The 25,825-nt window shown below is 48.8% G+C and overlaps 3 protein-coding genes across 3 annotated transcripts; 2 read left to right on the top strand and 1 right to left on the bottom strand.

Moving 5' to 3' along the window:
• Cfl1 (cofilin 1) lies at positions 1-3,475 on the top strand. Its single transcript, XM_055610622.1, has 4 exons — positions 1-107; positions 1,909-2,216; positions 2,549-2,625; positions 2,821-3,475. Exons 1-4 carry the CDS (start codon positions 105-107, stop codon positions 2,931-2,933), a joined length of 501 nt encoding a protein of 166 aa, XP_055466597.1. The 5' UTR covers positions 1-104; the 3' UTR covers positions 2,934-3,475.
• Positions 3,476-10,182: 6,707 nt separating this feature from the next.
• LOC129679411 (non-structural maintenance of chromosomes element 3 homolog) lies at positions 10,183-16,942 on the bottom strand. The gene is made up of 2 exons (XM_055610558.1): positions 16,880-16,942; positions 10,183-11,804 (listed from the first exon to the last, which is right to left on the bottom strand). Exon 2 carries the CDS (start codon positions 11,139-11,141, stop codon positions 10,281-10,283), a length of 861 nt encoding a protein of 286 aa, XP_055466533.1. The 5' UTR covers positions 11,142-11,804; positions 16,880-16,942; the 3' UTR covers positions 10,183-10,280.
• A 485-nt stretch (positions 16,943-17,427) lies between these two features.
• Positions 17,428-23,173, top strand: LOC129679410 (titin homolog). The gene is made up of 2 exons (XM_055610556.1): positions 17,428-19,461; positions 22,720-23,173. Exon 1 carries the CDS (start codon positions 17,449-17,451, stop codon positions 18,880-18,882), a length of 1,434 nt encoding a protein of 477 aa, XP_055466531.1. The 5' UTR covers positions 17,428-17,448; the 3' UTR covers positions 18,883-19,461; positions 22,720-23,173.
• The last annotated feature ends 2,652 nt before the right edge of the window (positions 23,174-25,825 follow it).

Here is a 25,825-nt window from a genome sequence, read left to right as displayed (position 1 = left end):
CTAAACGGAAGGGGCCGGGAGAGGCCGCATTCAGTCGGATCCCGGCAGCAGCTGCGGTGGCTTAGTTCTCCTGCTCTCTCTGTCTCCCTTTACTTTCCGGAACCATGGTGAGTACTAGGCCGCTGCTCCCGAGGGAGGCGGTTTCGTGATCCGCTGCTTGCGCTTCGGGTGGGGTGGGGGCGGCAGAGAAGCGCTCTCATTACCCCATCCCCCCCAGCACCCCGAGCGAGATTAAGGGTCTCGCCTTGAAGGGCAGGCCGCGCGTGCGCGCCCGTGGGCGCTGGGAAGGGCCGATTCGGACGTCGCTCGCGCGCCCCCTGGCTCCCTTCCCCTCCCCCATCCCGCTTTTGCGCCCGCGCGGACACTGGCCGTGGGGGAGGGGTCCACTGCGCCGAGCCTCGGGCAACGCTCCCCGGTTCTCGATGGCGCGCGCTGGACCAGAGCACGCGGCATCCAAACCCTGCCCCGGGGCCGCTAGGGAAAAGCGCGCGCGAGATGTCGGCGCGCGCCCCACCCAAGGGCTGTTCCTTTCCCCGCATCATCCTCCCTTTGCGGATGGGTTTGTCTCCACAGCAGGTGGCAGGGATGCCGCCGTCTGGGAGGGGCGGGGGTGGCGTGGCCCTTCGGGGATGCTGGGTCACCGGGGACCTGGTGGAGGCACTGACTCCTGAGACCAGGACCTTTCGTCGTGAGTTATAGAGTGGGCCCTGTGCAGGCTCTCGCTCCTCTTGTATAAAGAGCGATTACACACTGCTTTTTCTAGTCACTGGACTTCGGGTTAGGGCTGGAACAGCGCTGTGCACTAGCGCGTGCGCACATCCTTGGCCCCTGCCATCCCGGTCGCAGATCTGGACGAGCTAGGCCTTTAGCTGTGCCGGATGGGGCCGAGGGTGGAGCCGCGTTTAGGGAAGTGACCCAGGCGGGTACCGCCCGGAAGCCACCCAGTTCTTATGTTTAGCCTGAGGGCCTGGAAAACTGATGCTTGTGTGACTGGCCTGTGCTACCTCTCAAGCTGACGGGACTCGCCCCTATTCTTAAAGGCGAGTCCTAGGCGTTGAGACGTGAGTCCGGAGCTGCCTGTCTCTTGGGGAGGCCCAGAGACTACCCCAATCTCCTTCCTCCGCCTACTCCGGAAGCGGGTGAATCACGTGGCCAGCTTCCTCTGCAGTTCCATGGGGGGGGGGTGCAGATTTCTGATTGGGTCGTCCCCCCCAGGGCCATACAAAGCAAAATGTTTGTGACGATTTGGGGCCCTACAGTTTGACCTATTTGTCAGTGATTTTTAGGACTCACCACTCTTGGATGATGGGGAGTTGTCCAGCAGGGTTCTAATGAAGGGTTGTAATTCTTGAGTTTGGAGATCTGGGCAGGGAAGAGTCCTTAATGCAGTGACTACATTGAAGGCTAGGATGGACTTGATGAACTGTTGAGCAGCTGTTGGTGTCTTTGTGGAGTTGTGACATTTTTCGGGCATTTTATCCAGCAGACATTTCTGTTAATCCAGTCAGTAACTTTTAGGTTTTTTGAATCTGTGGTTCACAATTCAGCAAAGGGTTTTGTTTTCTTATGGGGTGTTTTTAGAGATGGACTTTCTCTGTATAGCCCTGGCTGTCCCGGAACTCATTCTTGTAGATGAGGCTGTCCTGGCACCATGAGAAATGTGTGTTCCATCACTCTTGACCAGGCTTTATTTTTTAACAAATACTGTTTTTAACATGTAGGCGTGTTGAACTAGATGTTGGATATCTCCCTTGAAGGGGGTCTGTCCCCGAGAGTCCTTAGATGATAACTGGATGGGAAAAGCATCTTCTTGCCTGTGCAGGGATCCAGAATGAGGTTTCCCATAACCTGAGAGAATACCACAGAACCCTTTCCCTTACAAGGTGTATTATTTGGCTTGTCCCTCAGGCCTCTGGTGTGGCTGTCTCTGATGGTGTCATTAAGGTGTTCAATGACATGAAAGTTCGCAAGTCCTCAACGCCAGAAGAAGTGAAGAAACGCAAGAAGGCAGTGCTCTTCTGCCTGAGTGAGGACAAGAAAAACATCATCCTGGAGGAGGGCAAGGAGATCCTCGTAGGAGATGTGGGGCAGACTGTGGACGACCCCTACACCACGTTTGTCAAGATGCTGCCCGATAAGGACTGCCGCTATGCCCTCTACGACGCAACCTATGAGACCAAGGAGAGCAAGAAGGAGGACCTGGTGTTCATCTTCTGGTGAGCTCCTTATTCGGGCCCTTCTGCCTGCCTCTGGTTTCCCTTTTCAGGAAAGCGTAATAGAAATCATCCAAAGTATGGGAGTCAGGGGTGTAACAAAACAAGTGAGAGGCCTGGATGATGTTGGTGATTCACACCTTTAATCCCAGCAGAGTCAGGCAGATCTCTGAGTTCGAGGACAGCCGGGGCTACACAGAAAAACCTTGTCTTGAAAACAGCAAAAACAGTGGGGGAACATGAGGGGAAATCCACTGTCAGAGCATCCTAAAGGTCTTTTCTGGGTCATGTGTTGTCTGGGGATAGCTACAGCACTTTCTTTGCCTTGTCTTCAGGGCCCCTGAGAGTGCACCCCTTAAGAGCAAAATGATCTATGCCAGCTCCAAGGATGCCATTAAGAAGAAACTGACAGGTAAGGGTCCCCTCTTTGTATGCACTTCTGTGGGAGTCATGGCTGCATTGTGAAAACGGATGACAGTAACGGGTCCTCCATTCGCATGCCTGCTGGGTGCTACCTTGCTCTTTCATCTGTTCTAATGGCTGCTTCCCAGACACAAACTCCACAGCCCAGTGCTTCCTTCTCACTGTTCTCTTTTTTTTCCTGAAGGAATCAAGCATGAATTACAAGCAAACTGCTACGAGGAGGTCAAGGACCGCTGCACCCTGGCAGAAAAACTAGGTGGCAGTGCCGTCATCTCCCTGGAGGGCAAGCCTTTGTGAGCCACCTCCAGCCCCCTGCCTGGAGCATCTAGCAGCCCCAGACCTGCTCTTGGGTGTTGCAGGCTGCCCCTTTCCTGCCAGACCGGAGGGGTTGGGGGGAACCCAGCAGGGGGAGGGCAATCCCTTCACCCCAGTTGCCAAACGTCCCTCCTACCCCCTGGACCGTCCTCTTCCCTCCATCCCTGACGGTTCTGGCCTTCCCAAACTGCTTTTGATCTCCTGATTCCTCTTGGGTTGAAGCAGACCAAGTTCCGTCCCAGGCACCCAGTTTGGGGGGAACCTGTTTTGGGTTTTTGTTTTGTTTTGTTTTTTTAACGACACCCCTATTCCTCACCCCCCTCCCATGCTGCCAACTTCTAACCACAATAGTGATTCTGTGCTTGTCTGTTTAGTTCTGTGTGTAAATGAAATGTAGAAATGACCCTCCTTGCGCCGTCTGGTTGCCCTCCCTTTCCCGTGATCTTGGCCACTCATGGAAGCAGGACCAGTAAGGGACCTTCAATTAAAAAAACAAAAAACAAATAAAAAAAACTAATTAACAATGTGGCTTTTGGGTTTGGGATCTGGGGGACTCTGTGACAGATGAGCAGTTTTTTTTCCATGCTGTGCCCCTAGCCCTGCACCCAGTATTACATCTTTTTTGACATGAGGTGTCAACAGTTGGTACCAAGGTAGTTAATGGGGAGGTTGGGCCCAGAGCATGTCCCACCTGAAATTCCTTGCTACTGGACCTTAATTGTGGACAGTGAGGTACATCCCAATTCACTCAGATGACCTATTGAGCAATAGCTCTCTGCTTTTTTGTTTTTTGGTTTTTCAAGACAGGATTTTTCTGTCCTGGACTCACTTTGTACACCAGGCTGGCCTCACAGAGATTCACCTGCCTCAGCCTCCCAAATGCTGGGATTAAAAGTGTATGCTACCACACCCTGCTTATTTTCTCTGCTTTTAAAGGTTCTCTTAGAACTCTGCCCTCTTCCCCGCCTGGAGTGACTGGCCCCACCCTACTGACAGGTTCAGTGGTGCTATGAGCAGCAGCTAAGTTGAGCCTTTGGCCTCATGTACTTGTGGCTGGAGTCCATTCAGGGTGGGTCAGCCAGGTGGAGTTCAGGACTTCAGACCCTGGTGTCTGCAGCCCCACCTCCTATTGTCACCACAGCCTTGAGCCTTTCGAACATAACTTGGTATTCTGGCCCGCCCTAAGGAGTGGAAGAGCTTGCCTTAGGGCAGGTGAACTGTGGTAGTACAGAGTTTAAGCCTTCACTAACCAGCCCGAGGTTGTTTTACTTAGATGGCCCAACTGTGGGAAGGTTGCAGGAAGGGACTTTTTTTTGTCTTTTAAGACAGTTTGTGGAGACCAGGAGATTCTGAAGTCAGCTTTCCTCTACTTGCAGAATTCTGGGATTAAAGGTGTTTGCTTCCACTAAAAACTTTACATGGTGCTTTGATTCCTCACAAAGACCACAGACCCGTTAAGGTTAGCCCGTTCTATTCTGTCTGGTGGAGAAGACAGGCGTAGGAAGAACATGTTAGCCTTGTTTTTCTGTGGTGCTCTGAGTTGAGCCCAGGGGAAAGACCTGAAGGGTGACAGGACTGGCCTCTGCGTCCCCAGTGTGTGGTCTCCGATGTGTCTTGTTAAAAGGTGAAAGTAGGGGCTGGAGAGATGGCTCAGAGGTTAAGAGCACTGGCTATTCCAGAGGTCCTGAGTTTGATTCCCAGCAACCACATGGTGGCTCACAGCCACCTATAAGGAGATCTTGTGTATACATAATAATTTCTTTTAAAAGTAAAAGTAAAGGCAAGTAGACCTCTGGCCATAAAACCAGGCTGTTGGTTTGTGAAGAGCAAGTCAGGACGCCAATGAACTCTTATAAAGCTAGAGGCCATGTGGAGGTGTGGACACTTGACTGCCTGCTGTGGGAAGGGCTATACAGTTCCTGGGAACTCTTGCTTACCTGTGGCCAGGTATGTCCTCCAGGCTGCACTGTCAACCAACTGCCTTTAGGTCTGTGTTTGCCAAACAAGAATGGGTTCCGGAGTGAGCTACCACTAGTAGCCACTGCAGTAGGCAAGGGTGTCATCTTTATGGGGAAGAGGTTAGGAGACAGAGTAAGGACACTGCCATTGAAGGTCCCTGAGTACCATCTGGTTTCACTAAGGCTCTCCCTGAAGGGAAACAAAGGTGTTCTGGAGAAGCAGAGGGCTGGCCTGCAGAAGAAAAGCCCTCAGTTCTGTGAAAGCTGGTGCTGTTATATCGTTCTTCAGCCCTCAGGCCCTTTTCCTACTGCCCAAGGTGAGCAAAGCAAAAGACCTCAGGAGAGAGGGCATTACCTTGACCCCCAGGCCTGGCTGTACTCTGCTCCACCCGCATATCTTGGGGAAGAAGATGGAATAGCACAAGAGCTCATGGAGAAAGGGCAAGTGTTCAGCTTGGCCACCTTGGCATGTTTTGAGTCCCAGCTCTGACAACTCAATGAGATTCTTCTAGAAAGAGGAGACTTGAGGTCCATGAGCTATGGGGAGAGAGTGAAAAGGAGTAGGGACGGGTGGATGCTCACTGTGGGGCCATGGCGGGCCTCAGGGCTCACCTTGGAATATGAGGGGTGAGAAGAGGTGTTCCAAGCACTGACAGCACAGCTGTTGGCTCTGCCGTTTGTACTTGCCAAGCTTTGTACGAGCTTTGTCCAATGCCCTGTTAGCATTCTCAGAGTGCCCGGAGCCGCCTGTCAGCAGGCCCTAGGGCCATCGGCACAAGATGCCTGTTGCCATGCCCGTGCTCCCCACGTTGCCTCGGTCCCTGAGAAACCTAGGGCCACCTCTCACCTTGGCTTTGAGTCTCCCATGTCAGATGGCTTCAAGTCCTCATCAGAGGCCACCTGGCCTTCCAGCTTCTGTGGTAGGGAGACCAGAAGGGGTCTTGAGAAAAAAGGCTGGGATCACAGGCGTGCGCCACCTCACCTGGCAACAAAAACACTTCTTACCCAGGCACTGCAGCACGGCAGTCCATGCATGCTGTGCCATTTCCCACCAGCCCAGGGTGGGCCCATCAGCGGCTTCCCTCCCATAGTCAAAGGGTCACCTTGAGCCCTCAAATGCCAGTGATCTGCAGCCCTGATGCTCCTCAGGGACCCTCCCAAGTCATCCTTCCTGTTCTCTCAGCTAAGCACACAGGGGAGGGTGGGGCACTTGTAACTTCTACCCTGGTCAAATGCCACCCACACAGGGAGCAAACTGAGTGAGTGAAATCCTCAGGCCTGATTCCATCCTGGTCTCAGATCCCAGCATTCTCAACCCACCTTACATTCTGGCTGTACTCCAAGAGGACAGAAATTGTGATCCCAACACAATTTGGGATAGGCTGCCAGGGGCTGTAGAAAGACTTCATGCATTGCCAGTCTTCTTAAAGATGGCCAAGTATTCATTGTAGGACCATGGACAGTTGGACATCCACATTGGGCCCCCATCATAATAGTTCCTCCTCCTCCTCAACAGACCTGGGGCCAAAGGTCTAGGTTTCAGGATGTCATTATACTTGGGGAAGAATCCTTCAGGGTTCTGGGGAGGGATGGAGCTGGGGTTTGGTTACCCACTTCTAGCTCCTGCTTCATCTTGGCAAACTCTTCCCAAGTAATGGAGCTGTTGCCCTCACCCAGCTTCTGTAGCTTTTCCTTTGAAGCCTCAAAGTGTGGCCTGAGAGGGGCTGGAGGAATCTGCTCAGAGGAGGGATGGATTGCCTAGGACGCCATCAAAGCCTTATGTCCTACCCCACGTTCTGGCCTGCCCCTCACAGCCCTGCCCCTCCTCTCTCTCGATGAGGCCGCCAGATGAACTCGTGCTGTGCTGCGGAACCACTGAGAACTCAGGCGAAGTGAAGGAGGCAACTCTAGAGGCCCAGAGACCCACCTGAAATAGCTCCCCAACCTGCTAAGCACCCACTTTTGGTATTCCCACCCTGTACTCCATTTGAGACCTGTGAGTTTATTCAGCAGGGCAGGGGCCTCAGCCAAAGGCCATCAGAGCTCAGATCTGATGCTAAGGGACCGAAAGCTGTGCTGGCTCTGCCTCCCACCACCTAGCCAACAGGCTGCCTTGCCTTGGTTTGAACCTTCACCTTGTCCTGCTCACTTACTGCATCAGAAATCTCTCACCTACAAGAAACTGTCTCCCTGCAGATCCAGCATGGAGGAAGGCCGTGGAGCACAGAGGGCAAGGTGTTTTGTCCTGCCCTGCACCTCCCCCAATCTTTAGAGACCTGCTCAAAGCATTTCCCTGGGCTCCCGTCCTCAGGGGCAGGCAGAATGGCCTCTCAGTCCTCGCTTCTATCATGTCTGAAGATGCCTCATTATAAGAGCTGCATGGGTTTAAAATGCCTTTGAAGCCTGGCTTGGTGTCTCATGCCTAAAGTCATAGCATTTGGGAAGCTGAGCCAGGAGGACTGCTCTAAGTTTTAAGTCCCACCTGGGTTAAATATAATGAGTTCCAGTCTGGTCTGGGCAACAGAGTAAGAACCTGTCCCAAGCAAAACAAAACAGCCAGGGGTGAGTTAGGGGCAATGAGCCACAGGGCCTGACTTCCTTTATTATATTGTTTTTGTCATTATTATCATTACTTCTTGTAGTACTGGGCATGGAATCATGCCTCATGCTTGCAAAACAAGTGTTCTACCAGTGAGTCAAACTCCAGCCCTAGTTATTTTATTTTGGTTATTATTTATTTTTGAGACAGGGTCCCTCTGTGTAGACCCCTGGCTTCCTGGAACTGTATGTACACCAGGCTGCCTTCAAGCTTACAGTGATCTACCTGCCTCTACCTCCTCAGTGCTGGGATTACAGATGTGTGCTACTGGGGCTAGAGAGATGGTTCAGGGGTTAAGAGCACTTGATGGTCTTGCAGAGGACCCAGGTTCAATTCCCAGCATCTACAGGATGGCTCACAACCATCTGTAAATCCAGTGCCAGGGGCTTTGACACCTCTTCGGGCAGGCACACTTAAGTGCAGACAAAATGCCCATACATGTCAGTTAAAATAAACATTAAAATAATGTATGCTATTACACCCAGCCCTGCTTGCTTTTATAAGTTATTACAATAACTTGCTAAATGTATTGTTAGTGTTAGACTCTTTGGGGCTTACTACTTATATAACCCTATAACTTAAGTTTTCCTTTTCCTTTCCAGCCTCTATGTCTTTGTTTCCTGCTCCTGACTTTCTGGTCCTCTTCTCTAATGCACAGGAGACAGATATGGTGCTAGAGGAAACCATTGGTTGTTTCTCATCACAGACAATGACTTTCTACCTTGGTGTGGCGATGCACACCATCACTCGGGAGGTGCAGGCAAGAAGAGCAAGAGTTCAAGGCCATAATCGCTTCAGAAGATTGTGGGTAGAGTTCATGGCCATGTTTGACTATAGAGTCAGTTCCAAGCCTGCCTGACCAACATGAAATCCTGTCTCATAAAGAGCTGGAGGATCAGTGGGACAGCTCACATGCTCAGGACACCTGGCTCCGCTGTGATCTCCAGGACCCATCCCGTACAAGTCGAGAACTGGCTCCCTCCAACTTTCCTCTGACCTCATGGCACAACCCCCTCCCAATTAAAAAAAAAGAAAAAAAGTTGGGGCTGGAGAGATGGTTCAAAGGTCAAGAGTACTGTTTGAGTTGGGTTCAGTTCCCAGACTCCTCATACTCACAACCATCTGTAACTCCAGTTCCAAGGACTTGACACCCTCTTCTGACCTCCTGAGGGCACCAGGCAGGCATATGGTACACATAGACACAGGAAAGCAAAATACTCAAACACGCAGAATAAAATAAACCAGAAAAAAAAAAAAAAAAAAGAAAACTGCTTTCAAAATTCAAAATGCTAGGGCCCAGCAGAAAAACTTGGCAGTTATAGCATTTGTTTTAAAAGCTTAATGGAACCATGTAAAGGGAGAAGAAAAAAATAAACCTACACAGTTGTCCTCTGACCAGCATATGTATGCTAGAGTGTGCACACACACAAATGTTTAAGAAACAAAATTCAAACGTTTTTACATATCTTTTATATATTAATGAAGCTCCTCGGATGGCTGTTGATTTCTATCAACTTTTCCTTTCTCAGGATAATTATAATTATGTGGATTTTCCTGTTATTCCGTTTTAAAATTTTATTTAGGGGCTATGAGATGACTCAGCAGTAAAGAGACAACCTCTTCCAAGAGTTCTGGAGTCCAATCCCCCAGCACCCACAGGTCACAAGATCCGTAACTCCAGTCCGAGGACATTCTATATCTTCTGCAACAGATGGGAACACTGCACAGACATACACCCATACACATCGGATGAAATTAAAAATAAAGAGAACTGGGGTCCCGGCACCCACCTCAGGCAGCTAAGAACTGCCTGTAACTCCAGCTGCAGAGGACCCAGCGCCCTCTTCTGGCCTCTGAGGGCACCCACACTCATATGCATATACCCACACACAGACACAGAAATTTTAAAATATTTAGTAAAATGATTTATTATTGTCATTATTATTATTTGGTTTTGTGAGACAGGGTATTCCTATGTAGCCCAGGCTGGCCTGAAACTATATAGCTCAGGATAGCTTAGCTTCCAACCCTAATTCATTTTCCTACTACTGCTTCTACAGTACTGGGATTATAGCTATCCAGCTCCATGCCTGGTTCTTTGCAGCTCTTAGGATGGGGAGGAATAGGAGTGTGAGACCAGTCTGGCTTACATGAGACACTGTTCAAAAAATAACAACCAAAGGTCAGGCAGTGGTGGCACACACCGTTAATCCCAGCACTGGAGAGGCAGAGGCAGGTGGATCTCTGAGTTCCTGGGTCAGCCTGGTCTACAGAGCAAGTTCCAGGACAGCCAGGGCTACACAGAGAGACCCACACCTGAAGACAAAACCCCCAACATCAGCAGGTAACAGGTGGATGTGGGTGCTTGCCACCAAGCCTGGTCAGATTCCCACGCCCCATACAGTGGAAGATGAAAACCAGCTCCCATAAATTGTCCTCTGAGCTCTACACGGGCGTGGCACATATGTGCACTTACACATCATGCACTCACAAGAATACTACCTTTAAATAAAAACAATTCTTTCCCCCCCTTTTTTTTTTCTTTTTTTGAGACAGGGTTTCCCTGTGTGTCCTTGGCTGTCCTGAATTTATTTTCACAGAATATCACAATTCTAAGAGAATTCATAAAATATCACAATTCTAAGAGAAAAAAAATAATAAACTGAAACACATCTTAAAGTAATGCATTTTTATTGCTGTGGAAATACGCTCCTTTCACCCGCACGTCCCCTATTCCTCCGGCTTTCGCTGGAGAAGTCCGGAACACTTATTTCAAGAGGTCGAGGCTGGACCACTTGGCTCAGGCCTGGTCTTAGTCTGCTCGTCTGCCAGAGCCTCACAGTACTGCGTGGGCCAGTCCTTGGGATCTTGATTGTGAATTTTGGCTACAAATTTCAGAACTTTCATCTTGCTGGTTTCCAGATTCGCTCGCGGACCCCACTGGAGCTCACAGTCCACGGGATCCGTGTGGGGTATCCGCCGGGACTCCAGGTAACACTGCCTCACGAAGTCTTCAGTGATGAGTTTCTTCGGATCTCCAAACACTGAATGCTTCTTGGTGGGGTACACCCCCAGGCGACGTAGAAAATCCCAGACTTCGGTTTCTGCGATGCTGTGGCCGTTCATAAAGATGAGCCCCAAGATAATCATGAGGAGGCCGGTGGTGGGCGTCCCCTGGCGTCCCCTCGCCTCGCCGTCCTCCTCCACCGGCTCCAGGGCGTTGATGAGGACATAGGCGTTGCTCTTGGGTTCCAGTTCCACCAGCTTGTAGCCGAACACGTAGTGGAGCCGCTCGGCAGCCAGCCTGAGCAGGTCTGGAAAGATGTCCTTGTAGTCTCGGATGACGTGCTTCAGGATGCCGGTCCGCCTGATCGGGATCTTCCTCTGGTCCTTAATCAGCAAGAAGTGCACCAGCTCCGCCACTTTAAGCTCCAGCTGCTGCTGAGTCCAGAGCTCCGGGGCGGAGGTGGCCTGGGCCGGGCGGGAGCCGGGCGGCAGGGCGCCTGGGGTGGCCTGCGAGTCGTCGGGGTGGCCAGGTCCGCTCGGGGTCTCCCCAGAGACATCCGGGCGGCAGTCGCTGCCGCTCCCAAGCTGAGCACCGGGGCGGCCCCTGCTCCTTGGTTTTTGCAACATGGGACCAGGCGGAGAAACCCTCCTGTAACCGGCAAAACCCGGCGACTGGGAGTTGTAGTCAGCACGGGGCGCCCGCGCGCATTGGGGCTGGAGGAGGGGGAGTGAGGAGCGAGGTGGGGGTGGGGACAAACCATGCTTCCTAGTTGGATTTGGCTGGTTTCAAATGCCGAGCGCCTTGCGTTCCTGGAAGATGGCCTTGCTAAAGAACTACCCTCCTGAGGTACTATGTCAGTATTCTAACTTGATCATAGTTTAGGGTTTGCGTCCTGGGTTGTCTCTGTCCTTTCTCTTGCAGTGCTGCGGATGGCAGTAAACCACCTTCATCCACTCCCTGAGGCAATCCGGAAGTCCTGCCTAACCCTCTGGAGCGGCTGGGCTTCCGGTCTGGACCGTCCATCGCATTTAGCCTCTTTTCCCTTTCTCTTAATGTTCTTGACAGCTTGGGAGCAGGTAGTAAAATATACTTAAGTTTTTGTTTTCGTTGTTTGGAGATAATGCCCATGCAGCTGACGACGGCCCCAACTCTTTGTCTTGCCTCCATCTGCCATGTGTTGGCCAAACTCTACCAAATATGTAATTTGGAATATCCCATTGGAGGGCTAACAAGATGGCTCAGTGGGTAAAAGCACTTGTTGCACAAGCCTGGCGACCTGAGTTTGCTTGCTGGAACCCACGGGGACAAGAGGAAACAGAATCTCAAAGGCTGTCCTCTGGTCTCCACACATTCCCCCCACCCCCCACCCCCCCGCAATAATAAGTAAAACAAAAACTAAACACAGGAGCTGGAGCCCGGCACAGTGGAGCACACTTGTAATCCCAGTCAGCAGCAGACGGATCTCTGTGAGTTTGAGGCCGGCTTGGTATACAGAGTGGGTTCTAGGACAGCCAAGGCTACACAGAGAAACCCTATCTCAAAAATAAAACAAACAAACAAAAAACAAGCAAAATCCTAAAACATTATTATTATTATTATTATTATTATTATTATTATTATTATTATTATTATTATTTTGTATAACAGGAGTGGTGGCCCACATCTTTAATCAGAGGCAGGCAGACAGATCTCTGTGCGTTCAAGGCCTGGATTTTTTGTGGCGCGCTCATTCATGTGCGTATATTCAGACAGACACAGAGATATTAACATAAATAGTAAAAGTAGATCTCTATGACAAAAGTAAGAAGGAGAGGCACACCAACCATGATAGAGAGGCCTGAATCCCAGCACTCGGAAGGCTGAGCAAGGAGAATTACGGACAATTCACAGCAACCTGGCCTACACAGTGGGCCTGGGCTACAGTCTGAGAAAGCTCAGTGGCCGGGGAGCTGGCTTAGTGTTGAGTAACTTGCTGTCCTTCCAGGACAAGTATGGTTCCCAGTGCCCACATCAGTGGCTTTTAACCCTTTGTAACTCCAGCTCCAGGGGATCTGATGCCTCTGTACCCCGAGGGCACCTGAACTCACACATGCACAAACCACATGGAGACACAAACGTACACATGGTCAAAGACATTTAGTATCTTTTTTAAAAGGTGGGAGGCTGGAAAGATAGGTAAAGGGCCGTATAAGCAGAGGGAAGGGTTGGGCTCCCTAGAACAAGTGTAAAAGCCAGGTAACACAGTACACTATTTATAAACCTAGCCTATGACAGGGACAGAATCTCCAGGAGAAGGGAGCTCGTCAGTCTAGCTCAGATGGCAAACTCCAGGTGCAACTGAAAGACATCATCAGTAGGGGGCAGGAGATGGCTGAGCAGTTAAGAACATTTGTCTGCTCTTCCACAGGCCCCAGGGCCCATTCCCAGCAACCCGTGGTGGCTAACAAACATCTGTTCCAGGGAATTCTGGCTTCTTTCAGCACTGATCGCACACAGTGCATAGACGGACAGACAGACAAAACACCCATACACATGAAATAAAAGTAAATATTTTTTTTTTAAAAAGAGACATTAGCCTCAGGCCTCCACATATATATGAACTCACATACTCAGCATACACACATAGCAGGCAAAACAAAAACAAAAGGAAGCCAGGGGTGGGGGCACACAACTTTAATCCCAGCATTTAGGAGGCAGAGGCAGGCGGATCACTGTGAGTTCCAGGCCAGTCCGGTCTACAGATTGAGTTCCAGGATAGCCAGGGCTACACAGAGAAATCTTGTCCCCCCCAAAAAAGAAAAACTAAACCAACCAAACAACAGCACACACACATATACACACACACACAAAACAAAAACAAAAAAACAACCAAGCAACATAAAATAGGGGAAATGTGGTTTTAAATTTATATTTTTATTTTATGTGCAATGGTGTTTTGAACGTATGTCTGTGAGAGGGAGTCAGGTCCTCCGGAGCTGGAACCACAGACAGTTTTGTGTGTATGTTTTTCTTAATGTGCTTACTTTCACGTTTTGTGTGTGAGTGTGTGTGTTATGTGCACCGTGTCTGTCCTCGATCCACTGGAACAGGAATAACAGACAGCTCAGCTGTGAGCTGGGTGCTGTGAGCTGCCATATAGGTTCTGGGAATTGAACCAAGGTATTCTGGGAGAGCAACCAGTGCCTTAACCACAAAGCCACCTCTCTAGTCCCCACCCAAATGTGGATTTTAAAAAATATTAATGCAAGTTGGGAGCTGGGAGCGCATGCCTTTTAATCCCAGCATTTGGGAAGCTGAGGCAGGTGGATCTCTGTGAGTTTGAGGCCAGGCTGGTATACAGAGGAAGTTCCAGCCAGGGCTATACAGAGAAACCCTGTCTTGGAAAAAAACCACAATAATAATAATAGTCTCTATATAAACAGGGTTAGCCAAAATAGATTTTCAGGGTTTATAAAAATTTGACCTTATTAAAATCTGTAACATGTATCTGTAGACTTGGGAATGTGTAATTTAAAGCCTCTTCAAAGTCATCTCTAAGTGTAGATATGCTTATAGCTAAATCCCTTGAGGCATTCAAGGGAATTATCTTTTTAACATATTTATCTATTTGTGTGGATATGTGTGGCGGTTGCACAGGTGTGGCGGTGGCACAGGTATGTCGCAGTAAGCACATGGAGGTCAGAGGACAATTGTAGGAGTCTCTCCTTCCATCATGTAGATCTTGGGATCAAACTTGGGTTGTCAGGCTTAGTGGCAAGGGCCTTCATCCAGAGAGACATCTCACTGGCCAGACAGATGTTCTCCAGTTTCTTCGAATTGGCACGTTTTTGCCATATTTTTGGGTACAGTGATGACTGGTGTATGTGTATACTGTGAAATGATCAAATCAGAGAACTAGCTGCTTCTTCTTCTTTTTTCCCTCCCTGCCTTCTTCTTCTTCCTCCTCCTCCTTCTTCTACAGGGTTCCTCGGTGTAGCCCTGGCTGTTCTGGACTTCCTCTATAGACCAGGCTGGCCTCCTGGAACTCACAGAGCTCTGCCTGCCTCTGCCTCCTGAGTGCTGGGGGGAGTAAAGGCAAGTGCCACCACTGCCTTTACATCTCCTTAAAGATTTGTCATTTCTACATGTTGGAAACCTTTAGACTTTTTAAAGAAATTGGTCATCACTGTTTTGTTTTGCTCTCTGTCTTACTTTTGAGCCAGGGTCGCCCTATGCAGCTCAGGCTGGCTTCTACCTCACTGTGTAGCTGAGGGTGATCTTGAACTCCTCCTGATCCTCCTGGCTCTACCTCCTAAGTGCTAGGGTTACAGATTTGCACCTCTACAAGTGGCTCCAATGTGACATTTGAATATGTACATTTGTCCCCAGACATATATCCTTTCTTTGTGTCGGCATGTCTCACCTTTTTATTATTTATTTTTCTAATCTTTAGTAAGAGTAATCAAATATTTTATACTTTTATCCTTTCTTCCCTATTATATTTGTACTTGTATTTATCATCATCATTATTGATTATTTTTGCAGTGCTAAGGCTCAAACTGCATTCCTTGCTAGGCAAGTATTGTACCACTAAAACATATTTTCCAAGTCCTTTCGTGTTCCTTTTAATGTCTCTCTACATTAAAGTTAAAATTTTTTATTTACGTGTTATATATATGTGTGCATGAGTATGCACATTTGAGTGCAAGTTTCCAAGAAGGCCAGAAGAGGGCATCTGAGTCTCCATAGCTAGATTAGAGGCAGTTGGGAGCCTCCTGATGTGGGTCCTGAGAACCAAATTCAGGTCCTTTACAAGAGTAGCCATAGCGCTTAACCACTGGGCTATCTCTCCAGCTTTGCCTCTACATTTGAAAGATGCACTTTGTGACAGTGGTATTTAACCTACAGGATGAATATTAAAAAGTATTTTCAGAAAATGTGGCCCCTACAAATCTGAGGTGCGCTCATCAGTTTGACAGTTCAGCACATTCTCAGAATATATAGTAACTCATTTGATAATAGCAACCACAACAATGCCAATAGGTAACATCTATATTTGGCCTTAAATATGTTAGGCATTGTTCTGATAAATAAAGAAATGTGTGTATTTATGACAGAGCTTCACACTGTAGTTCCAGTGGGCCTTACACTCACAAATGCTGGGACTACATCTGGCTTCTAATCACTTTATAAACATGTTCTATAAACACACACACACACACACACATATATATATGAGACATACACATATATATATATATTCTATTTTTGAGACAAGCTCTCACTATATAGCCCTGGTTGGTTTACAACACTCCCTGTAAACCAGACTGGCCTTAAATTCATGGAGATCTTCTTGCCTTTGCCTATGCCTCTGGAGTTCCAGAATTAAAGGTGTGTATCACCATGCCTAGCTGTTTATATGTATGTATCTTCTAATATGAACATATGTAGACAGAAAGCCACGCTTAGCCCCTTTCCTTCAAAATTCCACTTCAATCCTACTCTCAACTTCTTGGAGTCTCTGACCCTACCAAGGCAGGCTTCTGCCTTTCTCCTCGCCTTCAAATACAGGCAGACTAACTCCCTGGCTTTCTACTTACAGAGACAGGATTTCGCTGTGCAACCTTGGCTGTCCTGGAATCGCTTTGTAGATAAGGCTGGCCTAGAACTCACAGAGATCCTCCTGCCTCTGCCTCCCTGAGTGCTGGGATCACAGGTGTGCACCAATGCCAGGCTGTTTTTGTTTTTCAAGACAGGGTTTTTCTGTGTAGCCTTGGATGTCCTGGATTCGCTTTGCAGACCAGGCTGGCCTCCAATTCACAGTGATCCACTTGCCTCTGCCTCCCAAGAGCTGGGATTATAGGCATGGGCCACCACACCTGGCTCCTGGCTTCCTTCTTGATGTCTATCTCCATTCTGAGTTGATAGCTGCTTCAGGGGGATGTGACTTTCAGAACACACCACAGCGGTTCCATTCCCTACCTCTGCCACAGCTCACCACAGCTTTCAGTTCCTACCTCAAGTGTGTATTTATGCAAGTCCCAAAACAATAAAGGTTATCTCCAATAACCTTTGAATGGGGGTTGAAAAGAGAAACTGAAGAATGGATGGTCTTATAAATATATGAACACAAATACAACGGGTGAGCCTGTATATTCAACAGGATTCTCCTACCCAGCTCAGTCACTGGCAGTCTTCCCCATTCTCCCCCATCAAGCCAGTACTAAATTGGTCCTGGGGAGGCTGAGGTAAAATCCTGATTTTGTCTGCATCCTCCACCCGCCTCTCTGCAGGGGCCATACAAGCACCGCATTCCCTTACTCAGCTCTCTGCTTGGAGTGGAAGGACGGAGTGGAGTAGGAAGAGGTTTCCTTCCTTCCTTTACCTTACTCTCTTTCCCAGCCTCCTGATGATGCTCTTCCACGGTGCTCCTCAGATGGGACACACAAAAATCCTACACCTGGCCACCTCCCCAACAACTTGGATGAGGGGCCCCTATAGGGATGCTATCAGTTGACCCTGGCTGCCACCTCCCTTGGGTGGGCCCTATTGCCCTCAGCTGCTCCTTCTGATTGGGCACCAGGTCTACCACTCGAGCGTCTATTGGCTGTGTGGCCTGTCGATCCTGTGTTAGCATTTAAGCGGCACCAGCGAGCCGGCCCAGGATAGGCCAGGGCCTGTGCGTGGGGGAGGGCTCTAGGGTTACAGAGGTCGCGTGCTGTTTCCGCGGGTGGGAGGCACAAACGCGGCCGTTCCGGCCCCGCCTTCTTCTAACGGGGGGCAAGCAGCTGCACATGCGCACTAGGACAGCTTGGCGCCACTGGGCGGTGGGCGGGGCGGGGCGGGGCGGGGCGGGGAGCCCGGAAATGAGGGCTAGGGTGGGAGGGTGGGTTGGGTAGTGGGTAATGGGGGACCTAAGTAGGTCAGGGGGCCTAGGGGCGAGGGCAGGTAGCAATGTATGTGGAGCAAGAGGTTTCGTCAAGGTGTCCACGTACGTGCTCGAAAGTACGGGCTAAGCAGCTTAGGGGGTCCCGGGGACGCAGTAAGACCCGGACCCGAGGCTCCCGAAGCAAGGCCCACCATGTCCACAGGCGATCGCTACCGGAGCACAAGAAGGCGCAAGTGCGAGAGAAAGAGGTGTGGAAGCCCTGGAAAGGGCTCATCGTAATTGGAAAGAGAGTGGAACTCTTGGACAGAAACCTGCAAAAGTCTAAACTGTGGGACACAAAGTTGGAATCTGAGGACTGGAAGCCAGAGGACGAGGGGAAGAAGTCCTCGAAAGAGAGATCAGGCCTGCATCAGGAGAGGGTGGACACGAAGCTCCTGAACAGTGCGGGAAGGACGGTACAGGCTTCAGCAGTTTTGGAGCCTGGCAGCTCAGAGAAGATTTGGAGACCAGGAGACTCCAAAGTTCGAGCTGTATCCAGGAGTGCAGAGATGACTGCAGAGCCTGAAGAAAAATTGAAGGACAAGTTTAAGGACAGGTTGAGGACCACTAGAGGGGACTTGAGGTCCAGAGGGGACCAACTGGGGCAGATTGAGGAGTCGAGTGAGGAGAACTTGATGTACAAGAAAGAGAAACGGGGGTCCACTGGAGAGAAGGTGGTGGGCAGAGGAGAGAAGCGGAGATCTGTTGTAGAGAAAGTGGACAGTAGAGAGAGACAGGGATATAGTGGAGAGAAGCGGAGATCTGTTGTAGAGAAAGTGGACAGTAGAGAGAGACAGGGATATAGTGGAGAGAAGCGGAGATCTGTTGTAGAGAAAGTGGACAGTAGAGAGAGACCAGGGCATAGTGGAGAGAGGCGGAGATCTGTTATAGAGAAAGTGGACAGTAGAGAGAGACCGGGGCATAGTGGAGAGAGGCGGAGATCTATTGTAGCGAAAATGGACAGTAGAGAGAGGCGGGGGTCCGTCAGAGAGAAGGCCTTGGACATTAGAGAAAGGCGGGGGTCCATCAGAGAGAAGGCCTTGGACAGTGGAGAGAGGCGGGGCGTTGTCAGAGAGAAGGCCTCGGACAGTGGAGAGAGGCGGGGGTCCACCAGAGAGAAGGTGAAGTCAAATGATGAAAAGCAGAAGTTGAGTAGAGAGAAATTAAGGTCCAGCGGAGAGAAGCTGAGGACTGGTGATATCTCCACTGGAGATAATCTGGAGTCAAATATTGGGGAATTGGAATCTGATGAAATGAAGCTGGAAACGCATTCAAGAACAGAGATAGCAACTGAAGAAGATACGGAAAAAGTGATACAAATTACTGGTGATGAAAGTGTGATAGAAAATACGAGTCAGGAAATGCAAATTCATGACAGTAGAGATGAACAAGGAGGAGCAGAAGAAGAGATGGGAATTGACAGTTCTGCCGGGGATGAAATGAAAGATACTGCTGATTGATCTGTTCCTGTGGAAGAGAAAGACACAGTTAGAGAACACTCTGTGGAATCAGAGGAGGATGAAGAAGCAACGGTAAAGTCGAAGAGAAGCTAGAGCCAAGCAGAACTTTGCTGATCTTGAAAGGGTAAATGTGAGTGAGGAGTCTGGACCTAAAAGGATCATGGGAATGGAGGCAAAATTTCTGGGCATGGAAGCCAAGCAAGTATTGATGGAAGTGAAGAGTGGGAAAGAGGGACATGGAAACATGTTAAGGAAGAAGAAAAGACTTGGGAGCAAATGCTAAGTTGAAGGAAGCTGACTGTTGCATCTTAAAAAACTATTTGAGAAATGGGTTGAGGGTGGGCTGGATTTTGGCAGATATGTACATAGGAAGGGGGTCTGAGATGTAGAAGGTCAAAAGAGATTATAGCAGGATGAAAGATGGACGCGGAAGGCTGTGGGAGAAGCAGCCAATGAGTGAGGTGTCCAAAGCTGATGCCAAAAACTGAGGGGCTCCAGCAGCAGGGAGACAAAGGGGAAGAGGAGTGATGGAATAAAAGCTTAAGGAAGTGAGAAGCCATATCCTGCCATGGTGCTTAGGTTTGTTGGTTTTTTTGTTTGTTTGTTTGTTTAATTAAAAACAATATATTTTTTTTTCTTAGACAGGGTTTCTCTCTGTGTAGCCCTGGCTGTCCTGTAACTTGCTCTGTAGATCAGGCTGTCCTCGAACTCACAGAGATCCACCTGCCTCTGCCTCCTGAGTGCTGGGATAAAAGGCATGCACTGATTTTTAAACGATTTCCTTCAATATTTCTATACATTTCATGCAACCAGTTTTACCATCTGTTCTGACAGTCCTCTGCAGAGCCCTTTGTAGCTGGGCCAAACGCCCTCACTAGTAACTAATCCCATTTTCACAGGTTCACCCTCACGTCAGATGTCAGATTTGAGCTGTCCATGCTTAATATAAAGTTTTTCCTTCCCCCCTTCCTTCCTTCCTTCCTTCCTTCCTTCCTTCCTTCCTTCCTTCCTTCCTTCCTTCCTTCCTTCCTTCCTTCCTATTTGTTTTGTTTTTCAAGACAGGGTTTATTTGTGTAGTCTTGGCTCTCCTGGACTTACCTTGTAGACCAGGCTGGCCTCAAACTCAGAGAGATCCACCTGCCTTTGCCTCCCTGAGTGCTGGGATTACAGGCATGTGCCACTGAGCCTGGCATGCCTCTCTCTCTTTCTCTCTCTCTCTCTCTCTCTCTCTCTCTCTCTCCCTCTGTCTCTCTGACTCTCTTGTCTCTGTCTCTCGATAGGGTTGCTCTGTGTCGCGTGTAGCTCAGGCTGGACCAGAACTTACTTTGTAGACCAGGCTGTCCTGGAGCTCAGAGATGTACCTGCCTCTGCCTCCTGAGGACTAGAATTATAGAATGCACCACTGTGCCCGGCTTGGTTATTTTTCTTTAAAGCACAATTTCTTAATAGAAATTTAATATGATAAGTGTCATAAGCATATGATAGCCTCACGTCTTTTGTCCATGTTGTTGCTACTGTTGGTGGTGTGTGTGTGTATGTCTATGGACAGTCTTACGTACTCCAGGCTAGCTTCAAATTCTCAAACTCAGTATGTGGCTAACAATGGCACTGAACTTCTGCTCTTCCTCCTCCACCTCCGGAGTGGTGAGGTTACAGGTATTCGCCGCCATAGTTTTTGGGGTGCTGAGGATGGAACCCGGGATTTCGTGCATGCTAGGCAAGTGTTCTGCCAACTTTGATACATCTCCAGCCTTCATTTATGTTTTGACAAAGTCTCAGGCTGTAGCTCAAGCTTGCCTACAACTTCCACTGCAGCCCAGGTTGGCCTCAGATGCGCGGCATCACTCCTGCCTCTGCCGGGGTCGCAAGCATGAGCCACCATGGTCACTCGCTGGCTGCTTCGTGTCTTCTCATTGTTTCCCGAGTACTCTTGCCTAGGTTCCCACAAGGCTGCAAAAGAGGTTTTTCCCATTTCCCCTTTCTTTGTTTTGGTCAGTTACATCATCTGATAGATTCCACAGAAAGTCAGGAGGTAAACATTGTGCCAGTCCCCGACCCCCATCGCTCAAGACAGACTCGCGGTGTTGCTCAGCCTGTCCTCAAGGTCTCCATCTTCCTGCTTGAGCCTTCTGAGTGTTAGAATTACAAGCCACGTGTGCCTGTGGCAGTCGTTAAGCATCTGTCTGTCATCCCTGGCATGTAAGCTCAGTGGGAACAGAAGTGGGGTGGGGGTTGCCCCAGTCCTACCACACAGTGGGCATTAAGCATGTTATGACGCTACCCACCTCAGCACCCTTTAACATCAAGGGGCAGACCACTGCACTAATTTCCCTGCTCGACCGTCCCCATGAAGCCTCCAGGCGTGTCTTTGTCCCATCCCTGAACCTGAGGTCTCTCTGGGCACAGGATGGGCTCAGCCACTCGAAGGCTGGTTTTGTTGTCTTCCAGCATGGCCATTGGGATTCCACATCTATTTTTATGCTGGAGCCAGTTACACAGCAAGGCATTTTGTGGCTGTGGCCTGTTTTCTGCTTTCTGTCTCTGGCATTTCTGCTTTTTCCTTGGTCAGAAACCAATTGGTTGCTGTTTCCTCCATTTTCTGACAACTCTGATGAGGTAGTTGAACAATAAAGTAGAGATAGTGGAAATGCTGTAAGATAAGCTCCTGATGACTCAAGCCTACTAGCAGGGTCTTTTATGTATTCTTTACTTTTATTTTAATGTAGGAGTAGTTTGCTTGCCTGTATGTTTGGGCACCACATAGGTGCTCTGCCCACAGAAGCCAGAAGAGGCTGTTGGATCCTTTGGAACTGGGGTGATAGAAGGTTGTGAGCCAGGTCTCTGCAAAATCAGCAAGTGCTCTTAACTACTGAGTCATCTCTCCAGCCCTTACTTACTTTCTTTTCTGCCTGTCCTGGAACTAGCTCTAGACCAGGCTGGCCTCCAGCTCACAAAGATACACCTGAGTTCTCTGCCTCTCAAGTGCTAGGATTAAAGGTTTGGCCACCACTGCCTGTTTTTTTTTTGGTGTGATTGTTTAGTTGGTTGGTTTGATTTTTGTGTATGTGAGTGTGTGTGTGTGAGTGTGTATGTGTGTGTGTTTCAGGATCTCACTATATACCCTGGGCTGGTTTTGAACTTGTTATGTAGCCCCAACTGACAGCAACCTTTTGATCCTGTCTCAGTCTCCTAAATGCTGGGATTGCAAATGTGCACGGCCATTCCCGCCTTTCTTTGGTGATAAGATCTTGTTGGTGAACTGATAACACTTTCTGGCTTCTTATTATGAGCAGGTAAGTTGTGTAGGGCCAGGCCAAGCACTATGCACGTTCTTTAACATTTAACCCTTTGCTCAGTTCTATCAAGTCTACCAAACTCCGCCTGCCTGAGCCAGGCTGTAATGCAGAGCCTGACCTCAGAGCCATTCCACTCTGTTAGACATCAGTCTCCACTGTTTCTGGACCAGCTGACTTAGTTTCCTAGCTTGCCAAAGCAAGCTCTGCCGGGGGGCGGAGGGGCTGATGAACAACCCTTCCATTCATTCAGTGAAGCTTGCAGAAAAATCACTTCAGTGGCAATTTTTTAAAGAACATAAATGCTGGGGCCGGGGTACAGCTCAACTGTTAAGAGCGCTGGCTGCTCTCTCAGGGGACTGGGGTTCAAGCTGAGCATCCACCAGGTGGCTCACCGCCGTCTCTACCCCCAGTTCTGCTGCCCTCTTCTGACTCCCTCAGGCACTGCATTCATGTGGGTTCAGGTGCATGCACACACAAAACACTCGTTATATTAAAAGAAAGAACATTAATGCAAAAGAGTAATGTTTCTTTTCTTCCTCAGAGCCCTGTCTACCCGAGGCCACATTTGACGACTGCTCTGGGGCGTCTGCGAGCCGAGGTATTGTCCTCTCTTTAAGAGATGTCTTCCTGGACGCTGGGTGAAGACTCAGTATCTGCCCATGTGTGGAACATGACCTACACTTCAGGAAGAACAGATTTTGAGGACTCACCAGATTTCTGTTCCTTGGCTGGCTGACTTCTTTACCTGAGATATCTGCTGTGTTCCACCAAGACCACAGACGCCAGTGAAGACCGAGTTACCATGACAGATGTCAGCTGCCTCGTAAGTGCAGATGTGCTGAATTATCTAGATAGCTACAAGGTTTATCTGTTCGTTTGTTTATCGAGACAAGGTCTGTATAGCTCAGGCTGGCCTGGAGCTTCTTGTAGGCAGCCTGGCCTTGAACTCACAGAGAGCCACCTACTTCTGCCTCCAACCTGCTGGAATTAAAGGTGTGCATTCTACAGCCGGCCCCTATTTTATTTGAAGGTTCTTGCTGTATTGCCTAGGCACTGAGCTCATGACTGTCTGCCTTGGACTCCCAAGTAGCTGAGGTAACAGGCCCACAAAATTTAACCTGGCTGGGTTTTATGGGTACAATCCCCTTTCTGCTACAGTTAACCAGAATGCATACATTTCTGAGAGTTAAGGGCTTCTGAGTGATTTTATGTGTCCTACTTTTTTCTTTTCCTTTGTATATTTCCAACAATTGATGTTTCTTTCTTTTTTTTTTCAAGACAGGGTCTCACTACATAGCTCTGGCTAGCCTGGAGCTCACTATGTAGACCTTGAACTCACAGAGATCCACCTGCCTCTGCCTAGTGAGTGTTGGGACTAAAGGTGTGCACCACTATGCCCAGATAGATCTGTTTTTCTTATAATAGGATTTTAAAAGTAATATCATCATCATTTTTATTGTTTGGCTCTTGTTTCAATGGCTTAATTCATTCAGCAAGCACTGAATACTTACTGTATGTTGGCTGGAAATATGACTACGTCCTTGTTCTTTGTGTTTTTTTCCTCATACTGGAACAGATAGATCATCAAATATACCCCAAGGCATGATGGAATGGTTTAAAGAGTACTGGGCAGCCCCAGTTACAGAGGCAGGCTAGTAACACACCAGAAAAGGCTCCATAGTAGAGACAACTATTTGGGGCTGGATTTACAAGGTTAAGAAGGGCCAGTGCAGTGGCGTACACCTTTAGTCCCAGCACTTAGGAGGCAAAGGCAGTTAGATCTCTGTGAGTTCAAGGTCAGCCTGGTCTACTTGGAGAGTTCTAGACCAACTAGGGCTATATAGTGAGACCCTGACTTAGAGGGAGAGAGCAAGAAGAAACAAGCAAGTTGAACATGAGGAACTAAGCAAAAAAGATAATATGGTGAGGGTCATGGTGGGAAAGTGAATGGATTTCAGGAACAGGCAAGGACAGGCTCTGGTAAGGCTAAAGTAGGAAGAATATTGTCCATACTAATCAGATGTGAACATGGGAGAGCCTTGATGAAAGAATTTAGACTTTTTTCTGTAGGTGATAGGGAGAATGACACCATCAGATCTGTGTTTCTCTTATGGAAATGGCTAAGAGTTGGAATTACCAGGGCCCAAGCAGGAGCTATGATGTCAGATAGTTGTAATGGTCCAGGGTGGAGGGGGGGGGGACGGGGGGGGGGCGACCCAAGGCAGAGCGGGAGTAAAAGGAGAAGTTTTGGAGAGGTTTAGAAACCCTATTCAGAGCCAGGCGATGTTGGCACACACCTGTAATCCCAGCACTTGGTAGGCAGAGGCAGGTGGATCTCTGTGAGTTCAAGGCCGGCCTGGTCTATAGATCTAGTTCCAGGACAGCCAGGGCTACACAGAGAAACCATAAGAAGAAGAAAGAAAGAAAGGGAAGGAAGGAAGGAAGGAAGGAAGGAAGGAAGGAAGGAAGGAAGGAAGGAAGGAAGGAAGCAGGACTTGCTCGTTTACTGTGAATAAGTGTTGAGGGAGAAGGCACCCAACTCAAAGGAGGTGCTGGCTGATATGTACATCGGGGTCTCCCTCTGCAATGGATTCTTTGCTTTGTCACTCAACCCTAAAACAAAGGGAGTGTGATGTTTTTAAAATTTACTTAGTGTAAATTTTACTTACTGTAAAATTTACTTAGTGTAGGTTTTTAAAATTTACTCTCACTGTGTGTGTGTGTGTGTGTGTGTGTGTGTGTGTGTGTGTGTGTGTGTTTCTGCTGGACAAAATCCTCCAGGCTAGTTGGCCATCAGCTGTTTGGGAAATTTTCTAGGTGTTCTTTTCATTTCTCTGCAGGAGAGCTGTGGTTACAGATGCATGCCATGGGCTCTGGCTTTGTTTTGTTGTTTTTAATATGGGTTCTGGGATTCACACTCAGATTGTCAGCCATGCTGTTATCCACTGAGCCATCCCACTAGCCGGGAACTGTTTGATTGTCTGAGTTTTACAGGTCATAGAATTGAAGGCAGAGCGGTCACCTAAGTGACATTGCTAGTCTGCGCTGATTGTAAATGTTGGAGACAGGATTTGAACCCGAGAGGCTCAGCGCTATTCTCACTATGCTGTAGCTATACCAGCTGACTGGGTTACCACTGTGAGGTAGCTAGAGGACAAGTCACCTCCCTGGGAAGCAGTTAATGAAGGCTGTGTGTGGCTGAGTGTGCCGTAATGCCAGCACTTAGGAGCTGAAGGCAGGATGATCAGAGTTTAAAGTCATCCTTGGATGTGTTATGAGTCTAGCCTGGCCTAAACAAACAACAACAACAAAACAAAAAGTAGAGGACAAGAGAGAGAAAGCAGCTGTAACACTTAATACTTGGTAGATTTAGGCCTAGAACTGCTTACTGCTCCCAAAAAGACACAGCAAAGCCAGGTGCACTATTGAAGCCATGGCCATGTTATATTGGGCTCATTTTAGGGACTAATTTACTTTTTATTTTTCAAGACAGGGTTTCTCTGTGTAGCCTTGGCTGTCCTGAAACTCACTGTGTAGACCAGGCTGGTCTTGAGTTCACAGAGAACTGTGCCTTCCAAGTGCTGGGGCTACAGGCACGCAGGCCTTTCTCACCTGCAGGGCTCCCAGCCTGCCTGGGTCCCTGCTTG

This window comes from Psammomys obesus, unplaced genomic scaffold, assembly GCF_907164565.1.
Source record: "Psammomys obesus unplaced genomic scaffold, mPsaObe1.curated_primary_1811, whole genome shotgun sequence".
Taxonomy (NCBI): Eukaryota; Metazoa; Chordata; class Mammalia; order Rodentia; family Muridae; genus Psammomys; species Psammomys obesus.
This window is presented reverse-complemented; position numbering and strand designations above follow the sequence as displayed.

Excerpts from the sequence above, each read along its gene's own strand:
- Cfl1 (XM_055610622.1), top strand. Across the intron at positions 2,217-2,548 it reads GACCTGGTGTTCATCTTCTG|GGCCCCTGAGAGTGCACCCC; the intron begins GTGAGCTCCTTA and ends CCTTGTCTTCAG. Across the intron at positions 2,626-2,820 it reads CATTAAGAAGAAACTGACAG|GAATCAAGCATGAATTACAA; the intron begins GTAAGGGTCCCC and ends TTTTTCCTGAAG.
- LOC129679411 (XM_055610558.1), bottom strand. The coding sequence starts at position 11,141 with ATGTTGCAAAAACCAAGGAGCAGGGGCCGCCCCGGTGCTCAGCTTGGG.
- LOC129679410 (XM_055610556.1), top strand. The coding sequence starts at position 17,449 with ATGTATGTGGAGCAAGAGGTTTCGTCAAGGTGTCCACGTACGTGCTCG.